The sequence below is a fragment of the Amphiura filiformis genome, chromosome 7 (assembly GCF_039555335.1).
Source record: "Amphiura filiformis chromosome 7, Afil_fr2py, whole genome shotgun sequence".
Lineage (NCBI taxonomy): Eukaryota > Metazoa > Echinodermata > Ophiuroidea > Amphilepidida > Amphiuridae > Amphiura > Amphiura filiformis.
The window spans coordinates 62,206,023-62,229,180 of record NC_092634.1 but is presented as its reverse complement, the minus strand read 5'-3'; the positions used below and the strand labels follow the sequence as shown (position 1 = coordinate 62,229,180).

The window sequence follows — 23,158 nt, the reverse complement described above, 5'->3', positions numbered from 1 at the left end:
TTGATTTTTCACTACTTAAATGTCAAGTACTATAGACATGATATACATCATTTTAAAGCTAATTTCAAGCAGAATATTTTGGTTGAATATCTCAAAAATGATGATTGGCGACTTCAGGGCTCAGTTGTGCCGAGGGGTCACATATTACAGAATAATGGTCAATTTGGCACATTCGGTTTGAGACCCCACTACATTCACAAGACGTGTACTCAGGCGTGAAAAAGGTGATTGTTTCAAATGTGGTGTCATTGTAAAGGGGTATTAAAATTGTTTTAGTGTCACTAGTGTAAGGGAGCGGTCAATTTATGTACATACAGCCTTTAATTTGAAGTTCATGCAATTCAACTAAAGTAGCTCATATAACGTCATATATTGCATTATAAGTGTTGTACGTCCAAGAAATGTTCGTTTTACCCTTTACATGTAAATGAAATATTATAAATGCAATTCATGAAAGTATAATCTTAGAAACATAACATAAAAAACTGAAATAAATGTTTTTTGAAGTTAAAAAATAAACAAAATACATAGAAAATCATTATTTCGTCTTGAATAGATAGTTAACATGTGTAGTATATTTTACAGGTTTTATAGCTATATTGTTCTTATTGTAAGTCTGTAGAAAGGAAAATTAAAATCAAATGTTCAGTACAAAAACGAAGCATTTAATTTAATTTTTTTTATTAAAAAGGCAAAAGCAAATTAAAACAAAACAAATTAAACAAATGCCGGAAATGAACCCAAGCCCTTCCGTTAACTGCCAGTCGCCTTATCCACTGAGCTATTGAGGCGTTGTAATTCTACATGCACTTTTGTACTATATATTCTTTATAAATGAATAAAAAGTGTTTTAAACTAATCCACTTGTTTTATGCATTAATAATTGGCTTATTGAATAGAGAACCACGGTATTCAGACCTTTTCTTCACAAATTAGATTCCAAAACTTGACATAAATAGAAAAATGCACGGTATGCAAGCCTGTAAACAGTATAGAGTCATAGTATTAAAATCTTTATTGTGTCTGCATACCGTAAAACTCATACATTGATATGGTCTAAATTATCGCAAACAAATCGAGTATCATTAAATAGCTCAATTGGTAGAGCGCGTACCAGTTAAGGGGGTACTACACCCCTGCCCAATTTTGAGCCTATTTTGGATTTTTCTCAAAAATTATAGCAAATTGGTGACAAATAAGATATGTATATTATAGGGGCAAAGACTACAACTACTGCACTGGAAATTTTATTTCAGCACAGACAACAGTTGTGGAGTTACAGTCAAAAATGAGGGAAAACCAATATTTGATCAATAAATCAATAACTACTTGCCTTGAATTGCTGAATTTTCAGTGCATTAGTTGTAGTCCTTGCCCCTATAATATATATATCACCAATGCGGTATAATTTTTGAGAAAAATGCAAAACTAGGCACAAAATTGGCCAGGGGTGTAGTACCCCCTTAAACGAGCAGATTTGACCGCACGGGTTCGAATCCTGCATGGTCGCTTTTTTTTTTGATCCCGATATTTTATTTTTCCTTGGTATTTATTTCTACAGAATAGATTTCAGATTTTTGTTGATCTAAATAATGTTTTACAAGTTTGTAGACTTATTTTGTTGGCATTTAATGTGATCAATTGTGTTTCTAAACAGGGCCAAAAATAGGATATTAGGAATTTTAGTGACCAGTCCCTAAATATGACAGATTAGGTATTGTTACTTTTTGTGGTAAAGGATAATGATAAGAGCTGCTTAGCCTCCAAATTGCAGGTCCATATCTTTACGTGGTAATTTAGTATACCACTGGGCATTATAATTATGCAAAAAGTAGAAATCCAAGTAAAATTGAGGGCGTCGCTGTGAAGCAAATCACGCATTCAATAGCTAAACGCATCGTAGAAGGAAATGCTGCGCATTACTGCGCGCTCCACATTTATTATGAGTGTAAGTAGATTAAGAATTCTTATCTTTTGTAACCTCATAAATAATTTATATTTAAAATTTAAAGATCTAAACTCCTCAACAAAAGCTTGGAATGTTTTTTCAAGCATCCATATCTCAGATTATTTGTGACATGTTCATATCGTGCTGCATATCAATGAATAGCTCTACGTTACCCTTTACAATGACACCCCATTTGAAACAATCACATTTGTCACGGCTGAGTACACATCTTGTGAATGTAGTCGGTCTCAAACAGAATGTGTCAAATTAACCATTATCCTGTGCTCAAACAACACGAGAAGCCTCAATAGCGAGTGGAAAAACCATGCAGCCACAGCAGACAGGAACCTCCTCATCGTGCTGCTCACCAATCTGGCACACGTTGCTGTGGAATGGCATTCATTCTTCAACCAGGAAAGGTAGTCTTTGACTATGTGGGGGCGAGCGTTGTCATCTTGGGAGGATTGCATTAGGTCCCAGATTGTGAAGATATGGGATTACAGCTGCAATCCCATAATATAACCCTCGGCACAACTGAGCCCGGATGTCGCCCGTGCCACTATTGAGATATGCTCCATCGAACTTAACAATAAACAATAGGAAACAAACGATTTATTTACTGCTTTATTGATTTTCACTACTTAAATGTCAAGTACTATAGACATGATATACATCATTTTAAAGCTAATTTCAAGCAGAATATTTTGGTTGAATATCTCAAAAATGATGATTGGCGACTTCAGGGCTCAGTTGTGCCGAGGGTCACATATTACAGAATAATGGTCAATTTGGCACATTCGGTTTGAGACCCCACTACATTCACAAGACGTGTACTCAGGCGTGAAAAAGGTGATTGTTTCAAATGTGGTGTCATTGTAAAGGGGTATCAAGTAGCTATCTATTGATATGCAACATGATATGAACATGCCACAAATAATCTGAGATTTAGATGCTTGAAATAACTTTCCAAACTTTTGTTGAGTTTATTTAATTTCGATCTTGCCCCGGGGATCTTGCATGGACTATTCCGTTTGATATACACCCCTGTGTATTTTCGCTCAATTTTTCCGATAAAAATTTAAAAAGTTTGTTGAAAAATTCGCATTTTTTACGGGCTTTGAGACAAACTTTTTTTTTTTTGGCCTTAGAAAAATTATTGAACTAGAGTCAACAGAATCTGAGTACAAGCCGCAGGTCACTTTTGACCAATTTTAAAATTTGACCTTTGACCCTAAACTTTGACATTTGAGATCAAATATTTTTAACATGTTTAGAAAGTGGTAAGAATCGTTCCTGTTGAATTTGAGCTCTATTGGACCAATTTTAAAATGTGACCTTTGACCCCTGGGTCAAAAATGTCATTAAATGTATTTTTCTCGTGATTTGAGGGTCAACTCAATCGGAGCTTAATTGTTTGTAGATTTTGACTTTTGACCTTGAACTTTGACCCATAGGGTCGAGACTATCATAGATCTCCCCGACCACTAATGTTGCATCACTGTAGTAATAACGGGCCCTATCCGTCTTCCATAGGCTGAGATATAGCCGATTTGTCGAGGGCCGGCCAGAAATGACCTTAGATGACCTTTGACCCCAAATATGTGGCTCACAGTAAACATCAGTCAATGGCCATGCATCACCTAGCTATTTCACACATAGCAGATATGAATTTTGAATTTTTTAGACTTTGACCAGAAATGGCCCCTTATGACCTTTGATACCTTATCTGTGAACACCCTATAGACACCGACCAAAGTCGAGTCACATGACTTAACCATGTCATCATCGCATGTTGTTTGTAGAAAATACATTTTAAAGCGAAATCACGTTTTGACCATTGTAGCTAGGTCAAAGGTCACAGCCAAGTCAAAGTCAAATGGAAGGTTTGGCCTAGCCCAGCGGTCAGTTGGGTCAAGTATGGTTGAAATCTGTCAAACCCTGGCGGAGCTAGAGCATTTTGAAATTTTATTGAAATTGGTTGCCAGAAGAAAGAATTGTTGTCAGTAAAACAGAACAAGCCGACGTTAGACGTCGGCTTGTAATAATTATGGATGGCAGAAACCTTCAAAATACGCCTAAGAATACGCCTAACCTTAGACGTCTAAGATGCAATCTTAGACGTCTAAGATGCATTCTTAGGTGTCTAAGATGCAATCTTAGGCGTCTAAGAAATTCGCGGTAGACTTAAATCAACGAATCACAGGACCAGAAATCCCAAACAACCAATCATCTTAGGCGTATTCAATTATTGACCAATGAAATCTTAGACGCCTAAGATTTTACACGCCTAAGATTTTACACGCCTAATAATTCTTACACGTCTAAGATTGATATTTTAGTGATGGACGGTATCACCAATGTGATTTTCTCTGAGGACTTGCAGCAAAATTGATTAATTGGTTTGATTTTATTTTCGTTGGTTTGGTGTGCTGTTTTGGTGTGGCTAGTAGTAGTCAGGTATTAATGTTGATGAGCATGATGACGGCGACGACGACGACGATGAACAAAACAAAAAATATTGTCAAAAATTTATCAAGTTGTCAAGGCAAATAGAAATACCAAAATTGGTGTGTGAAGACAACAGAAGTTTGGTGTTGATTTTGCATTACTAAGGTAAAATCAGTATATATTTTAGGAACTTTCTTTCTAAATTGAAAATTTGGCGAATTCGCTGGTCCTCTTACCATGCACGTTGACCTTATTAGAGTATAAAGCACAGGGGACAATTTAATACTCAGTACAAGTTCCAATATCTGTGTGTCAGTCTGTGGTCATAGTGCTTTTCAAGCAGGGTCAAGGTTATCTAGCAGCGATCTTGCTATAAGTTAATGAAACTGTTTTGATGTCATTACACATCTATTCCAGAAAACTTACACATGAAAATTAATTGTTAATTGGTGGGAGAGAATAATTGGCAGGACAATTGGTTCTACATTTTAAGGAGTTTCACAGGATAATAATTAGATGTTATGATAGAAGAGGGTGTAATGTTATGCCCTTAATCAAAAGTCTGCTATCAAAACCTATTTGCACACATGATAAACAATTACCTTCTTTTGGATAAGTTGATTAACTTCATATATTTTGGTCTATAATAATGATGAAATAAAGTGGTAAGAATCGTTCCTGTTGAATTTGAGCTCTATTGGACCAATTTTAAAATGTGACCTTTGACCCCTGGGTCAAAAATGTCATTAAATGTATTTTTCTCGTGATTAGAGGGTCATAATGGTTATTACTATCGAGTTTGACCCCAATCTAAGCATGTCGGTGATTTAACCTTTGACCTCTATAACGTGACCCCTGGGGTCAACTCAATCGGAGCTTAATTGTTTGTAGATTTTGACTTTTGACCTTGAACTTTGACCCATAGGGTCGAGACTATCATAGATCTCCCCGACCACTAATGTTGCATCACTGTAGTAATAACGGGCCCTATCCGTCTTCCATAGGCTGAGATATAGCCGATTTGTCGAGGGCCAGAAATGACCTTAGATGACCTTTGACCCCAAATATGTGGCTCACAGTAAACATCAGTCAATGGCCATGCATCACCTAGCTATTTCACACATAGCAGATATGAATTTTTGAATTTTTTTAGACTTTGACCAGAAATGGCCCCTTATGACCTTTGATACCTTATCTGTGAACACCCTATAGACACCGACCAAAGTCGAGTCACATGACTTAACCATGTCATCATCGCATGTTGTTTGTAGAAAATACATTTTAAAGCGAAATCACGTTTTGACCATTGTAGCTAGGTCAAAGGTCACAGCCAAGTCAAAGTCAAATGGAAGGTTTGGCCTAGCCCAGCGGTCAGTTGGGTCAAGTATGGTTGAAATCTGTCAAACCCTGGCGGAGCTAGAGCATTTTGAAATTTTATTGAAATTGGTTGCCAGAAGAAAGAAGAATTGTTGTCAGTAAAACAGAACAAGCCGACGTTAGACGTCGGCTTGTAATAATTATGGATGGCGGAAACCTTCAAAATACGCCTAAGAATACGCCTAACCTTAGACGTCTAAGATGCAATCTTAGACGTCTAAGATGCATTCTTAGGTGTCTAAGATGCAATCTTAGGCGTCTAAGAAATTCGCGGTAGACTTAAATCAACGAATCACAGGACCAGAAATCCCAAACAACCAATCATCTTAGGCGTATTCAATTATTGACCAATGAAATCTTAGACGCCTAAGATTTTACACGCCTAAGATTTTACACGCCTAATAATTCTTACACGTCTAAGATTGATATTTTAGTGATGGACGGTATCACCAATGTGATTTTCTCTGAGGACTTGCAGCAAAATTGATTAATTGGTTTGATTTTATTTTCGTTGGTTTGGTGTGATGTTTTGGTGTGGCTAGTAGTAGTCAGGTATTAATGTTGATGAGCATGATGACGGCGACGACGACGACGATGATGTTGAATGGAGGTATCTACGATGGAGGTATCTACAATTTCTTGTTGAATGGAGGTATCTACAATGCTAGACAAAATAGGTTGGAATGAAAAATAGAATGTGCACCTTGTAATGGCCATATTTTCGTTATTTCTAGAGTGATGAAATGGCACTTTCTTGAGTGTCAAGTCTAAACATTACCCTCACCCCCAATACCTCCCCTGCCCCACCAATCAATGTTGGGTACTACTGAGCGCACATGAACAAAATGTCAGGATTCAACATTGATCGGGGGAACGGGGCTCATTTGCAATTTCATTTTTTTTTCATTCCAACCCTTTTGTCCAGGGTTGTAGGTCTCTTAACTGTGTATTTTGGCTCAGTCATAGCATACGTGTTAAGAAAAAACATACATGAAAAGTGAGCAGGGTGACACCATAGACACGTGCTCTTTGTTTAAACATTACAAGTAACATGAGTGGCAAACATTAATGTTTCATATTGCACAACCCCTCCCCCAATCAATGTTGGAGCCAATACTAGTCCGTTCCTATCTCAGTATCAAAACAACATTGACTGGGTGGGTGCGGGGGGGTGAAAATTTCACACTAAATTTAATCCCTCATCACTTTCATCATCATCACCACCACGACTCTAATAATCATCTGACATCATTTGTATTATCCATCATCATCATCATCATCATCATCATCATCATCATCATCATCATCATCATCATCATCATCATCATCATCATCAACAACAACAACAACAACAACAACAACAACAACAACAACAACAACAACAACAACAACAACAACAACAACAACAACAACAACAACAACAACAACAACAACAACAACAACAACAACAACAACAGCAACAACAACACCATATTCATCATCATCATTATCATGATCATCATTTACACTATAGCCACACAAATAGAAATCTTACATTAACTGCAGAAAAACAAAATATTTAAAACAAATTAAAGTTTTATCAGTTTGCAACAACATCAACTGCTAGATTATGTTCAAATGAAAAAAAAGCCTATTATGTAATAAAAATCCCTTTAAAAGGGATGTACCGGCAAAAGGATGAATTACAATGAGTAACATTATATTTTGTTTTTAAAATATAAATTTTCAGTAAAAATAATTTTTAAGTGTAAAGATTATGGTTGTATTTTGAGCCAAATTCCATTTGTTGCTATTCTGTCAAAATCAGTCTTTACGTTGTTACATAAATTTGAAATAAGATGAAATAAATTCCAAACATTTAATAACATTTAGCACCAAATGTGATCATTTGGTATAGTACCAAATGTGATCACTTGATGTGATCCCTTCTACATCCTTAAGAATTTCGGAAGCTAATTCATTAGCAATTTTGCCCAATAGTTTATGTATTCTTCTCTCACTTACGTCAAAACTGTCTATATAGTATAATTGTGATTGCACAAATGAAACTTGTCAAAGCAAACAACATTCGCATCTTTTAGTATAGATTAATTCATAACAATCTAGTTTTGAAAATTTAAACACACACAATATTTTAAAAACACTATATATCAAGAATAATTATTTTTGGAATATATATAAACAACAAATATATTATAGGCCTACACACACTGAAACCCAAAGCTATTGTATGAATTTTGTTAGCATGGTTAAAGACTAGTGATATACGTATAGGAACATAATTCGTTACATCTGCATTAAAGCTCCATTTTTCTGATTTATATCATCATTATTATAGACCAAAATATATGAAGTTAATCAACTTATCCAAAAGAAGGTAATTGTTTATCATGTGTGCAAATAGGTTTTGATAGCAGACTTTTGATTAAGGGCATAACATTACACCCTCTTCTATCATAACATCTAATTATCATCCTGTGAAACTCCTTAAAATGTAGAACCAATTGTCCTGCCAATTATTCTCTCCCACCAATTAACAATTAGTTTTCATGTGTAAGTTTTCTGGAATAGATGTGTAATGACATCAAAACAGTTTCATTAACTTTATAGCAAGATCGCTGCTAGATAACCTTGACCCTGCTTGAAAAGCACTATGACCACAGACTGACACACAGATATTGGAACTTGTACTGAGTATTAAATTGTCCCCTGTGCTTTATACTCTAATAAGGTCAACGTGCATGGTAAGAGGACCAGCGAATTCGCCAAATTTTCAATTTAGAAAGAAAGTTCCTAAAATATATACTGATTTTACCTTAGTAATGCAAAATCAACACCAAACTTCTGTTGTCTTCACACACCAATTTTGGTATTTCTATTTGCCTTGACAACTTGATAAATTTTTGACAATATTTTTGTTTTGTTCATACACTATCTAATAGAAAGTTAGAAACAACAACAAACTTGAGCCGATTAATAAGTCGAGCTACAGCTGGCCGGTACAAAAATACATAGTTCCGCCTGAGTTGTCAAAAAGTGGCTGAAAAGAACAAAACAATGGGCCATTGTGCCGAAAGGTGGGAGAACATGTACCCTATCCCCCTCCCACCCCATAACCCCTTTCTCTTTGGGATTGCTATGGAGAGAAAAGGAGTTTATTAAAAACACACCACCCAGACATTGTTCGAAATATTCTCTAACGCATAGCGTCCGTTGTACGTTTTGATACCGTCCATCACTAGTCACGGTCAAATGGTCAATCTTAGACGTGTAAGAATTCTTAGGCGTGTAAAATCTTAGGCGTCTAAGATTTCATTGGTCAATAATTGGATACGCCTAAGATGATTGGTTGTTTGGGATTTCTAGTCCTGTGATTCGTTGATTTAAATCTACCGCGAATTTCTTAGACGCCTAAGATTACATCTTAGACGCCTAAGAATGCATCTTAGACGTCTAAGATTGCATCTTAGACGTCTAAGGTTAGGCGTATTCTTAGGCGTATTCTTAGGCGTATTTTGAAGGTTTTTCGCCATCCATAAATAATCATATCAAACAACCGTGTTTACTCAACAGTGCATGGGCGATTTTTTTTATCTCACTTAGTGTGGCCTAAGGTTTTATTTTAACGGCCCTCCCTTGAAATCAAATGGTGCGCCCCTTTGCATTATGATACCACTCACCTTCTATGCAATGCACCCCGACATCTTCGTAGTGATAGCACTGTGTTGACTTGGTGGAATCTCCTGCTGATGAACTAAGTATTGAATCATCCCCATCATAGTTACAATCGTCGACTGTATTGCCAGAAGCAGGACAGTTCGTTATATTTGCAATCAGTCCTGTACCATCTGACCATGGACCATCATATACAGGTGTAGCATGGTCGGTAGAATGGCCAAGTTGTCGACAGATCACTTCAGCCTCATCGTGTCCAAATCCGTCGTCGCATACCGTCGCCCATTCACTCTGAACATAAAACTCCAGTCTACCAACATGATCGTTATCTCCATCTTCAAGTCGCACATCACCCGGCTCTGGGGATTGACCCGAGGCTCCTGTTGAAGCAGAAACATAAAGCAAATAAATAGGCCTATATTGAAAGCAAATGAATACACAACATGAATTCAACACAACATTGAAATCACATTAATGTTAACTGTATTTAGTCATTCAAGTAAGTGAATTTATTTAATATGGGAACCCAGAACACACTAAATCCAAAACATTGTAACATAAATATTATTGAATGTTGACAATTATATTTAGCTAAAATGTTCACCATAATTTATCCATAATTTTTGTCAAATGGGTCTAAAAGAAGAGCTCCAGAGTGTGTTTTTGTCGATTTCGTCCTGACAAGTTGCCTCATTTAATAATATCAGGCCCTTGGCGGCTGAAGCATTGACATTTATGGAGGACAAACATATATATTTTGTGCCGGTGTCATGGTATTGTTTTGCCAGACTTTGTTAGCCCAAAATGTAGTTCAATTCCGTATTTGATGGGCCAGCGCGCCCAAAGCGAATTTTTTTCTCTAATACCCCAAAAACGGTGTTTTCGGGCTAAAAGGAAGATGCACAGGGCAGTATTTTCTTATATTGCGATTTTTAGGAGAGACATTCCCCAAGAAAAAATAGGGCCACGTGTCTCTTGCAGGCCCTTGCTTCTGATATACGCATTTGCGCTCTCGTCCTGAGGGGCTGTGCAATAATTATGAGCCAGGAGGGGGGTAAATTTCCAAATGGCGTGTCAGAAATCGCTTGCCCCCTCTCGGCCCTCCAGAAATTGCTTGCCCTCCCCCTCTCAGCCTGCCGAAAAATCTTTGACCCCCCCTTTATACATGCCATTTTTTTGAGATCCCAATTTCTTGTTTAGATATATGTTGCGAGCGCAGCGAGCAGGAACATTTGCATATGTAAGCCTTTCTGTCCTGTTTTCCCAAGCCTTTGTAGAGCGTGTTATTTAAAAGGCGCCCCATAAATGTCCCAAAATCGCCCCCCCTTTGGCTCGCTCACCAAAACTTCTTGCCCCTCCCCGATTTTGCCCCGGGTTTTGCCCACCAGGGCTCATAATAATTGCACAGCCTCAGAAGCATTCGCTACCGAAAATTGCAGGGAGAAGCGGAGCAACTCAGCGTCACCGGAAAATGTTGACTGTACCCGAGCCCGGGGGGAGGGACACTATAGTGGCAAGGTGGGGGGGGGGTACCAGGCGCGTCCATGGACTCGCAAAAAGTACCCTAAACAAGTATTTCTGAGATTGAAATTTGCACATATTGTTACTATGATAACATAATGTAAGTGGACCCTCAAAATATTTGAGACGGGTAATAAACATCTCCAAAAAATTAAATAACCCCCCTTAAATAATGACTATTATTCAAAAACGGGCGATTGTATTACAAATCTGTAAAAGGCGTTGGAAGCAAAATTTATTTCTGCACATTTTGACACCTCATTTGTAGCAAATGACTAAATATTAACGTCACAGCGTACATTTAAATCGATGTAACTCAAGATTTGAAAGTTGCAGTTGCAGGAAATCTGTGCAATGATATCCGAGTATTGGCTTTCAGTGTAATTTGTATTGTATAGGTCCTATAATGTAAGTGCAACTTTCAATTCTGGACCTTACTACATTAAATTGACCCGGTGTTTTGTTTTCTGGGCAATCATATCAAATGAGGTGTCAACATACGCAGAAATAAATTCTGCTTCCAACGCATTTTACAGATTTGTAAGTTTGGTTGGTGTGAGGACTCTGATAGTGTTATAATTCAGGATGTGTCCAGTGTCATGCTGAGTGGTGTGTGCCGGGGTGTGTGTGAGCAACTGTTGCGAGTGGTTATGTGCCCTTCCAATGTGCTGTAAGTGGATTGTGCGCTTGTGAGTAGTCTGGGTTGGATTTCTTGGGGTGGATTATTAACTTGTTTTGCTTTCGTATGGTTTGTGATATAGGGTTTGCTGCAATATTTTGTTTATTTATTTTGTTGTTCACTTGCATTTTGTCATAATTCTTTATTGTGTATATTATATATGTCTTTTAATGTAAACTTTGCTGTAATTTAGCCTGCGGGCTACAATGCATTGTGTTAATAAACCATAAATGAATGAATGAATGAATGAATGAACAATAGTCCCTTTTTGAATAATTGTCATTATTCGCCACTTGCACGGTTCCGCCATTATTCACTATATGCGGGGAGAGCCTCGAACTGGCAGCATCCATGAAAGGAAGAATTACGTAACCTTACACAGAATGTTATGACTGGTTCAATTCCCATTCATGTATGCTGCCAGTTCGAGGCTCTCCCCGCACATAGTGCATAATGGCGGAACCGTGCAAGTGGCGAATTAAAGGGGTTTACTACTTTTTTTGAGATGTTTATACAGCAACTATAGGTCAAAATTGATATTTGGCTAAGGGGCTGTGCAATGATTATGAGCCCTGGGGGAGGGTAAAATTGGGGGCAAGCAATTTTTGGCCAGCCGAAAGGGGGGGGCAAGCAATTTTGGCCAGCCGAGAGGGGGGGGCAAGCGATTTTGGTACACATTCATGGGGCGCCTTTTAAAGCCATATTATAACATTTGCTGAGGAAGACGCCCTCACTGAATTTTTAAAATTCTTTTTTACACGATTAAATTGTACTTTATTAAACCAATATACCCTGCAAAAATCAAGACTCTAAGTGTTGTAGTTTTGTCAAAATCCGTGATTTTGAATTAAAGGCTGATTCAGCGCTTTATTATTACGATGGAATTATTAGTCGAACGCATACACGATGTTCATAACACACAGTACGTCACGGCGTGCGGGACGGTGATATATACACAACAAAGGGTCGTACCACAACATGACCGGAGTGGTACGTATTGGCGACATGTGCGCTGGTAGTAAATTCCAATTTTCTTTGCTTTGCCGTAGTTGTTCGGCTCAAAAATGAAAGGGGATATATCCGACAGTAAAAGCTAACATTTTATGGCAAAGAAATGCTAATCTATTTTGTTTGAAAATGTTATAATATTGCTTTAAATAAAACGCTCTAAAAAGGCTTAGGAAAACAGTACGGAAACGCTTTAATATGCAAATTTTCCTGTTCGCTGCGCTCGCAACATATATCTAGAACATTTAAGGATTGCCAATTGGGATCCCAACAATTTGGCATGTGTAAAGGGGGGGCAAGCTATTTTGGTGGGCCGAGAGGGGGGGCGATATTTGGCGGGCCGTTCGAAAATTTTACCCCGGGGGCCTCATAATTATTGCACAGCCCCTAAACAATCGTAGAAACATGTGATATTTGGATAAATATAAAAGGAAATCACTAATCTGCTATGAATATCAAGTTTAAACTCAATATTATATAGAATATTTTTTGTAAGACCAAAAATAACAGTGGATTCAACCAACAACCCTATCTATATACACTGAAGTACGAGCAGGACCCGCACCTCACACCTCCAAAACTGAAGCGCCCTGCGCTCCTTCCCCTGGGTTCTTCTCCTTCTCCTTCTACTGTTCCCTTCTATTTTCAATAATTGTATGCAGCATTGATTATAGCATAACAATTCTTTTGGAATATAAAACTGACGAATAGGGCGTCGGCGCAAAACCAATTCTTGTGTAATTGCTTTTTTTTTTTTTTTCTTAAGGGACCGTTAACAAACACTTGTTGGGGGGCTGATGCAAAAATAAATTCATCGCGAAAATATTTCGGGCCCCTTTTCGGACCTCAAAATATCAGCCCTCCCTTTTTTTTACATGAAAATTATGGGTCATCAACCCCATAGAAAAGCATAAAAACTCAATTTTACCAGAAAATTTGTGGTCATTTTTTCAGCCCCCCCCCCTAGGAGGGTCAAAAATGTGAAGGGCCCCCTTTTTGCACCAGCCTCCCCCCCCAACAAGTGTTTGTGAACGGTCGCTAAACCAGACATTCCAAGGAATCAGGATGTCTGAAAATCCAAGGATGTCTGTATTTCCTCAAATATTTTCTTTTGTCTCATTATGTTGTATTCAACTTTTCAAGCTTTAAACAAAATAACAAAATGAAGAATAAAGGTTACTTTTCTTTTCACCAATTTTTATTGAAAGAAGATTAGCGGGGATATCTAGCCACGGGACAGTAGTTGGCTTGCACACAGTGTTTTATACTAATAATAACTTGTTTTTGTCTCGTTTTAAAAAACGCTCCGTAGACTGTAGATATAGAACTTCAGCGCTTTTTAAGCTCTTTGGGCTAGCTAGCCGGCTCCCAACTCTAAACTGATTTCTGAGACTGTTTGTGACAAATACTTTGAACATTTTATTTTGAGAATTCTTCTGTCAAAATTAAGACTTGGCATGTTGAATTTAGAAATTGAGGTGGGTAGGATCTTTGGTAGGTACGAAGAAAAGAGATAAATATTTGAGTTATAGTTGTAATATTTCTTGTATTTATGGGCCGGAGGCCTGTGTATACTGTAATAAAATTCTCTTTTGAGGAACGAAATTGAAAATCCTCTTTTGAGGAATGTTAATTTGGACAAAATCGTCATCATTTCTACATTACAGTCTCCCAACATTGAAAAATGGGGTGGGGTGGGGAAGGGGAGAGTGTAATCTGAATGTGCATCTGCAACTATTATACAAAATAATACGGAACTAACCCATATTTAGCATCGATTGCGTGCTTTTAACACCAGAACGTGCTGGTGTGGCAACGAATTTCCGCCAGAGTTGTAGTCGTTTATGTCGATATTTGACAATATATATCGCATGCTATTTCCAATAATTGAAACTCCCGACCCCGACCGGGAGTTCCAACAGGTGCTGTGTATGTGTTTGTATGTGTTTAATGTGCATTCACATACTGACATACACACTTAGCCGTCGGTTCGAAGAAATCGTTGAGGCTCCAAAAATGATTGCAAATTTTGTAATCATTTTTCACCACAAAATATGATAAGAAAACACAGGTGAGCAATGTATGAATATATGGAGAGGTCAAACAGGTTATTAATTATTGTCAATATTAATATTTTGCTACATTTCTAATGAAAATAATTAACACTGAAGACACCCTATATGCACCTTCTACAACTTGAGAACAAGTCCTCAAACGTTCGAAATTTGTAGTTACTACAACTGATCACATGCAAATATCATATAGAATCTAGCAAAGTTGACGATAGACGATATATATCTTCTAAATGTCATGACGTTAGACTTGTCTATTAGATATACCGCCATTATTAGATTATAGATAGCAGCATCTAGATAAAGGTGATATTTTATATTAGAAACTGGTGGATGATATTTGGACGATATACCTTCTTTAAAAAAAAGCGCAGTGATTTATAGTGCGCTACGCGTATGCACACTAGGCACCGGGACTAGGCACAACGCCTAAACGTTGATCCACAAGCCTCAGCACACTTTACAAGTTGTGATCGCTGACCACTCCCGGGTGACCACTACGGCCCCACATCATTCCATAAACCATATAACAAATCAGGGACTTCTGCTGCTACAAGAGTGCACACCCTATTCCACACATAGCCATCGCAACCAGCATCAGCTCTAAATATCATGATCTAGACTTGTTTTAAAGTTTATCATAGAATCTAGAAAGCTGATATTTCGGCTATAATCACAGAATTCTCTAATTCTGTGGCTATAATATCATGTTTGTATATATTTCTGGTAAAGCCAGAGGTTCACAAGATATTTTCAAGTGAGACTTCATAGTTGTTTGACGCTCTGATAATATTTTCAAATAAAGCTTGATAGTTGTTTGACACCGTCATGATAGTTTTAAGACGATAGTATCGACGATATTTGATATTTTGTGACGATATTTTTTCAAAAAGACCAATCCTGCACTTAATGAATAAATAAGCAATGATTACATACCTGTAAAACACAGGATTGCCACAGCGGCTGCAGCTAACACTATACGTCCGTCCATCTCGAATGTCGGCAGAACAATATTATGCAGGATGAAGTCAAGCGAAGCAGCGAAGTAAGCCAACGCCCTAGCTCTTTCGGTGTCATGGGTTGCCAGCAAAATTTCAGCCCTTTTTGGCGGGTCGTATCATCGAAAAGTCGCCCAATTTTTCTCTTATATGACACAGGGTACTGTCGGAAGTCGCGGGGCCAATGTTGAAAAGTCGTCAATTTTTTTTTCGTAACCATTTGTTTCTACCCCACAGGAAATAATATTATTCAAATATCGTGGGGAAAAACTTCAAAAGTCGCCCAATTGAGAAACCAAATTGCAGTTTTGGCAACCACAAAAAGATGGGATAATGTTGAACAGAATATCATGCTCCACTGAACATCACAGACTGAAATTCATCATAGAATAAATAGCATTAAAAATTGGTGCTTTGATGCCACACACCCATACCCTAAAAGAGTATAAAGGAGCGAGTGTTATACTCCCGGGGGTACACAAGCCTGTAAAGTATTCTAGTGGGCGTCTTGAGATTGGTAATAAATATATAAAACTAGAGATATAAAGAATAGAAGGAGGTAGCTCGATACTACTACAATTGAGCTATGAGCGTGTTTATAGTGATCCAGATTATCCGTTATTATAGCGTATATTAGCGTATAAGTACTGCGAAATCAATTGTATTGCAGCAAAATCTTTCCGTATACAGCCACTATAAACACGCCCACCTATTCAAAATGAAGTGCAGTTGGCCCCAATTATCCCGCTTTAGGATCTTTGCTTTATCACAATGGACAGTACAGAGGCAGGGATATAAAGGGATAGGCATCGTAGCTATTACGTAACACACCGAATGATGTAGTTTAACTCTAGACAATAGGCGCCATATTGCAGGAGGGTTAGAGTTCATAGAGGAAACGTTAAAGGTTAGTAGATTAGGTCACCCAGGCACATCACTAATGTGTTTCACGTACGAGTTGTAATACCGACAGGTAAAAACATTGATTTTGTAAAATTCTCCCGATTTTTAAAAATTACTAAATAAGGTTAGTACTTCAAACCATTCTTTGATGAATCAATGCAATATGACGGTAATTTTTGAAACATCTAAGAATCAATCTTAAACATCTTCATGATATTCATGATATACGTACACCTGCGTACACTGTGTATGGGTGGGGTTTAAATTGGAGGTGGGCTTTATTATTTACAAAATGGCGAATGATGTAGTTTAACTCGAACAATAGCGTGACGTAGTTTGTGGCGCTGTTCCTATATGCACTTTCACCCTCCTGACAGAGGTCTAGTGATAAACAAACTCATCATACTGATTTCAGGGAGAGGACAGCTAGGCCTGTATCATACACCTGTATCAGGCAAATTTGATTTTGGATAAATTGTGACCAAAATTCAATGGCAAATAAGTTGTACGCTATGGTACTGCCCTCAAGGTTTTAATAAATGCACAAGGCAGCAGGGTCTTTATTAAGTTTACACTGAGGAAAATACGGAAAAATTGATTACATTGAAATGGTCACAAAATCACTGACATACGTATTTGAGCCAGTTTAAGTTGCTTGAAAATTTCCTACAAATCTCTCGGTAATCATTAACTTGCTACCCTTTTCATGCACATGTAAGACAATGTGATGGCAATAGCATGCATATTAATCTAATAATAAATCAGTTTAAAATTAATGTTAAATTATTACTGCTGAGAAGCTAACGGCGTTGCTGATCGGGCAAATTACAATTGTCCTTGTAAGAATGTGCTGTGCAAAAGTGCTAACATTATTATTTCCTGCTAGTATACACAAAGTATAACTCGAAGTATACTCAAGTATTATAAGAGAAATAAGACAATATCTGCAGCTGAATACCAGTTTAATTTCTCAGAGCTCGTTAGGATGATAACCGATAGTAAATTATGATTCCCTCCCCCGGCTGCTTCACCGTGCTGATACCACTTTGATAGGCAAATTCTTAATTTGCATAATTGTCGTTTTCTAAAAGAATGTCCTTCGAGTGTAATCATTCGGAAAATCCTCCATGTCAAATAGGAGTCTTTCAAGATAAAACCATCCAGGCATGATATAGTCTCCCATGAATATCAATTGGAGGCAGAGTCAATGCACTCAGAACCCTAGACAACCGATGGCTATTGTTGTACAGCATACTCAGTAATTTAAAGGTCCACCACCACATCTGGAATAATGAACTTCATAATTGAGTTATGTGGCCCAGGGCATGTCAGTCCAGACACCACCTTAGTCCAGACATGTAGTATACAAGTATACAGGAGTGTGGTCTATAGGACAAGGTCACCTACCAGTTGACCAGGCCAACGATTGTGGACTTTTAAGGGTATACGAGGTATTGTTGGTCGAAGCAGCCAAAAATAAAACGATTTTCATTATCTGAATCAATATATTAATGAAAAACAACACTTTGATGTTTTGCAGAAGTTCATTCTACAAATCATATACTTTGAAAACGTGCTTAATTTATTGTTGTTAATGAGTTATGTACGTTTTACAAAAGTGTTGTTGTTATTTCAGCCCTCTTTACAACATAACTCAAGAACCACAGGACCTACAAAGTATATCTGTGGTATTTGAATTCTTCTACACGCATACTATGAATTGAGCAATACAATTTTTGCGAAAGCTCACTACCATTCGCAAGATGCTGTGACCTACATTTTTTTTGCTGCTTCGACCAACAATACATCGTATACCCTTAATGAGGCAACACAAACGATCGAATTTGATGTTGAAATAAACAAAATTTTGGAGTTACACCTTTTTAAAGTAAAATTCATATATTCTCGGCAAAATGAAAAGCAATACTTTTCAGTTTTTCAGTAAATATCAGGAAAACACTATAATGCTTGATATTATATAGTAATTTTGTGTAAGATTTTCGATTTTGATTGGCTTCAACTTGGCCCGCGAGCTTTTTTTATCAACTTTTTAGCTTTCAAAGTAATATCGTAGACTAATGAAAAATATTTCCCCACTTTCTAAAGCACATCATATCGGGCTATATGTCATAGTTTTGTCAGAATGTCGACTTTTATTGCACCATTTTTCAATTCCAACCACCAATTTTGTCAAAATGTACCCAATGATGGATGATTTTGCAAGCCACAATAGAAATATCGATTATTTCTGCTGCTTATATTCTTTAGCGAACTATACTAGTTTGAAACGCAAAAAAAAATCCGAAAAAAGCTTACGGACGAAGGTAAGGCCTATAAATATTTAAAAAATCTTGCAATAAACGACACATGTCTAATTTTAACACCGGGATTTTTTAATTTTAAATGTATCCAATGACCATGTTTTTAACTGACATTACTGAAGAAAGAAAAAAATGCTTTATATTTAACCGAGAATATTAATTTCATAGCAATAAGGTATATCTCCGAATCATGTGAATTGTGCCGATTTCAACATGTATCGATCGACTTTTAGGCCGACTATGCGTAACAATAGAAGCTGGTGACTAGGGTTCTGAGTGATAACATCTGCAGACTAGACTGACTAGACCCACACCACACTTCGCCATACATACATTCTCCCAGCCACATTTCCCTAACATAATATGAAATGAAAAAAAAAAAATTCTGCGGAAATTAGGCAGAGGCGGGGCTCGAACCCAAGCTGCACTGCGCCGCTATCACGTATACCATATGACTAGCGCCTTAGACCAGGTATTAAAAGCGTGTGCAGTACCGCAGTCCCGCATGCGGAACTGCACCTTCCGTCACGCACTTCCGCATGCGGGACTGCACATCCCGACGTGCATTCCCGCATGATGCAGGTCGGGATGTGTAGTACCGCATGCGGTACTGCGACATTTTGGTGCATTTCCGCTCGGGGATGTGCAATATTTTTGTTGTATTTCCGCTAGGGGATTTGCAATATTATTGGTGTATTTCCGCCAGGGGATGTGCAATATTTTTGGTGTTTTTCCGCATGGGGATGTGCAATATTTTTGGTGTATTTCCGCGTGGAGAACTGCAATATTTTTGGTGCATTTCCGCTAGGGGATGTGCAATATTTTTGGTGTTTTTCCGGATGGGGATGTGCAATATTTTTGGTGTTTTTTCCGCATTGTGTGTTTTTTCCGCTTGGTTTACGTGGGGATATAGTTTTTGTGTCGAACTTATTATACTATGCCGACAATATTAGGCCTACAGCTCAACTTACCGTACTTTGCCTAACCAGACAGTCCATGCCAAAATTGTTACTACACCATTACATTTCATCGAATCTCTTTTTGATGTCTGTCATTTTGAACATCACACTTGAAAGATGTATGCTATGTAGAAACTTTATTTTGCAATTTCATAATTTGCATATTATTAGCATATTTGCAAGAAAAAACATGAAAATCAATAAATACCTATATTTTCACAATATTTTATTAGAAATTAAACAAGTAGGCCGTTTGTTATGACTTGATGAATGAAGCTGTTAAAACAGATTTTGATATTTTTGCTTATTTTTCCTTTTTTGCCCCCAAAATGTGTAAAAATCAACATTTTTTGGATGACCTATATTTTCTTTGAATATTTATCAAATTTCTTAATTTAGGTATAATACAGTGCAGAAAAAGATGTAAAAAAAATCTGTTAAAACAGATTTCCAATAAATTGTTCCATTTTCCATTTTGGGTTAAATACTCAATTTTCATGCGCGGGATATTTGAAACATAAAATGAAAACATGTCCATTGCACTTTTTCCTCGAGATGTACTATAATATCAAGGTTACTAATATATTATAAACCCTTCTTATCTTCACTGATCCATCAGATACCTATTGTTATGAATGATCAATGATAAAAATTCCCTTTAAAAAGGAAAGCCAGCCTCAATGTAGAAGAGGTCTTGTAATTAGTTTTGGTCAATGTGAAAGGCATTTTTAGGATCACGCTTACATCCATGTTACATGACAGTCCACCAAACCATCAACGATGAGAACATGTACACTGAAACAGCAGAAAACATTAATTCCTAATCTCATGTCAACTCTTTAATTCATTACTCCAAATTGTTCTGGTCTGTTTTTTTTTTGTTTGTTTTTTTTGTTTTTTTTGTCTTTTCAGCTTTTTACCCACGAAATCTCGTTTTACTTTGCGTTTCATTATTTGTATTCAAAAGAGAGTTTTGGAAAGTCTTGTCCGAAAGGTCGGCATAGTATAGAAAACCTAGCTAATAGTTTCACACGCCTCTTTAATGATGACTATTATATATTCAACTTGACATTGTGACCACTTTCTATTAAAGTTCCAACGGAGAATTTCTCAAGTGGATCGATTATCAATCAATTTACGGAGGATAGTAATTTAATTTAGCATAATGAAATGTATATATTTACTGTATGTCAAAACACGTAGCCATCTCACGTAAACTAAGAAACAAATTAAATAGACGACTAGCTATAGTTATAAGTAGGTATATCACCTCAAAAATAAGCGCAGCTGAAAAACGTTATTTAATGTTTCTTCATGAATGAGCTTTATTAAAGCATCAAAAATCAAAAAACGGAATTGAAATCGGTCAATGCATTGTGACGTAGTGTCAATTTTAAGATGCTCGAAAATGGAATTAAAACCTGCCACAAATGGCTATAATGACAAAATTGGCACATTTCGAGATTTTGAAGGTTTATTTGGACGCTTGCTTGAAAAAGCAGCGTTAATTTAAATACCACAGGTTAAGTGCCTATCTTTCCTAACTTCGTTAAAGGAAACAAAATTTAAAAATCTATCATTGAATAATTATAATAAATTAACCAAATATACTATTTTAGCAAATTCAGCCAATCTGCAGACAAATTAAAGGTGAAAAAAGTTCAGCTAATTAATATGCAAAATTGATGCCAATAGAAAACCGTACATGATATCAGGGTGCGGTGTTTTTTTTGCACACATATGTATACAAACTTATTTCAATTGATAACAAAAAATACACAAAAAGTAATTAATTATGCAAATTAGCTAATTACAGGTAATTATGTATTCATGGTATTTTTATGTAAATTAGGCATGAGTAATTTTGGGTTTTTTCAATTTTTAATGAAAGTCTATTCATTCACCATAAATATGTCAAGTATGAACCTGTTATGATGTTGAATAAAGAAACTGCAATTAATTACTGAAATATAATACAAAACATACAAAGTTTGACATTTTGACGATGTCAGGAATAAAATTTTCATTTTTTTCTGTAAACATGATATGTGCCACCATTGCTCAAAGCCAAATCCGAAAAGTAAAAATCATAATTCATTTACAATGAGACTTTAAATGAACATTTTGTTATCTGGATTAACATGGGATGACAAATGGTAAACGGAAAAGCCATTCCCACTGTACCGCGTATACAAAAATAGTATGGCCTTGGACACACACAAAGGCTTAGAGCTATTGAGGTTTGGAAAATTACTCCCTAGAAATCTTTGATATAATGTTTTGTTTCAACTAGTTTTCTCGAAGTGTTCCATTCGTTGTCGACGGAAATAATTTACATGCTAAGACCGATTAGTATATATTTCAGCTAAATGGTGGTAGGTCCCTTTATTTCAATAGGCCTATATTTACTGATTTATGAGCGATCTTCAAAAATCCATAAAAACAGGCAGTAGTTCTTAAACAAAACAATTTTTTAATTTTGGGGACCCGATGGTAGCCTCAGGAAGGCTTCACACACCATATATTAAAAATTCAAACAATTTGGATAAATTAAGCATATGAAGAAATTCATTTATCGACATGGATGTTTTCTAAAATTTACCAACTTTGAAGCGCGCGCTTTTCAGTTCACTGTTATGCTTGCATGCACAGTGTAGCAGAATTATTGTGCAGCCACTGTTACATACCTACTATAAGTAGATCTAAGTAGGCCTAAATAATTACCTTTTTAACTTATATTATTACAAAGTTCGACACAAAAAGTATATCCCCACGTAAACCAAGCGGAAAAACACCACAAATATTGCACATCCCCATGCGGAAAAACACCACAAATATTGCACATCCCCTAGCGGAAATGCACCAAAAATATTGCAGTTCCCCACGCGGAAATTACACCAAAAATATTGCACATCCCCATGCGGAAAAACACCAAAAATATTGCACATCCCCTGGCGGAAATACACCAAAAATATTGCACATCCCCTAGCGGAAATGCACCAAAAATATTGCAGTTCCCCACGCGGAAATACACCAAAAATATTGCACATCCCCATGCGGAAAAACACCAAAAATATTGCACATCCCCTGGCGGAAATACGCCTAAAATATTGCACATCCCCTAACGGAAATGCACCAAAAATATTGCAGTTCCCCATGCGGAAATACACCAAAAATATTGCACATCCCCATGCGGAAAAACACCAAAATATTGCACATCCCCAAGCGGAAATGCACCAAAAATATTGC

At 36.9% G+C, this 23,158-nt stretch overlaps 1 protein-coding gene across 1 annotated transcript in view; it reads right to left on the bottom strand.

Moving 5' to 3' along the window:
- LOC140157995 (scavenger receptor cysteine-rich type 1 protein M130-like) overlaps nucleotides 1-16,057 on the bottom strand; it is a 29,017-nt gene extending 12,960 nt beyond the window's left edge. The window contains exons 1-2 of the mRNA XM_072181244.1: nucleotides 15,665-16,057; nucleotides 9,454-9,828 (exon numbers count right to left, since the gene is read on the bottom strand). Coding sequence (XP_072037345.1) covers nucleotides 9,454-9,828; nucleotides 15,665-15,719 — 430 coding nt within the window. The 5' untranslated portion in view covers nucleotides 15,720-16,057. The remainder of the gene's footprint in view (nucleotides 1-9,453; nucleotides 9,829-15,664) is intronic.
- Nucleotides 16,058-23,158: the final 7,101 nt, after the last annotated feature.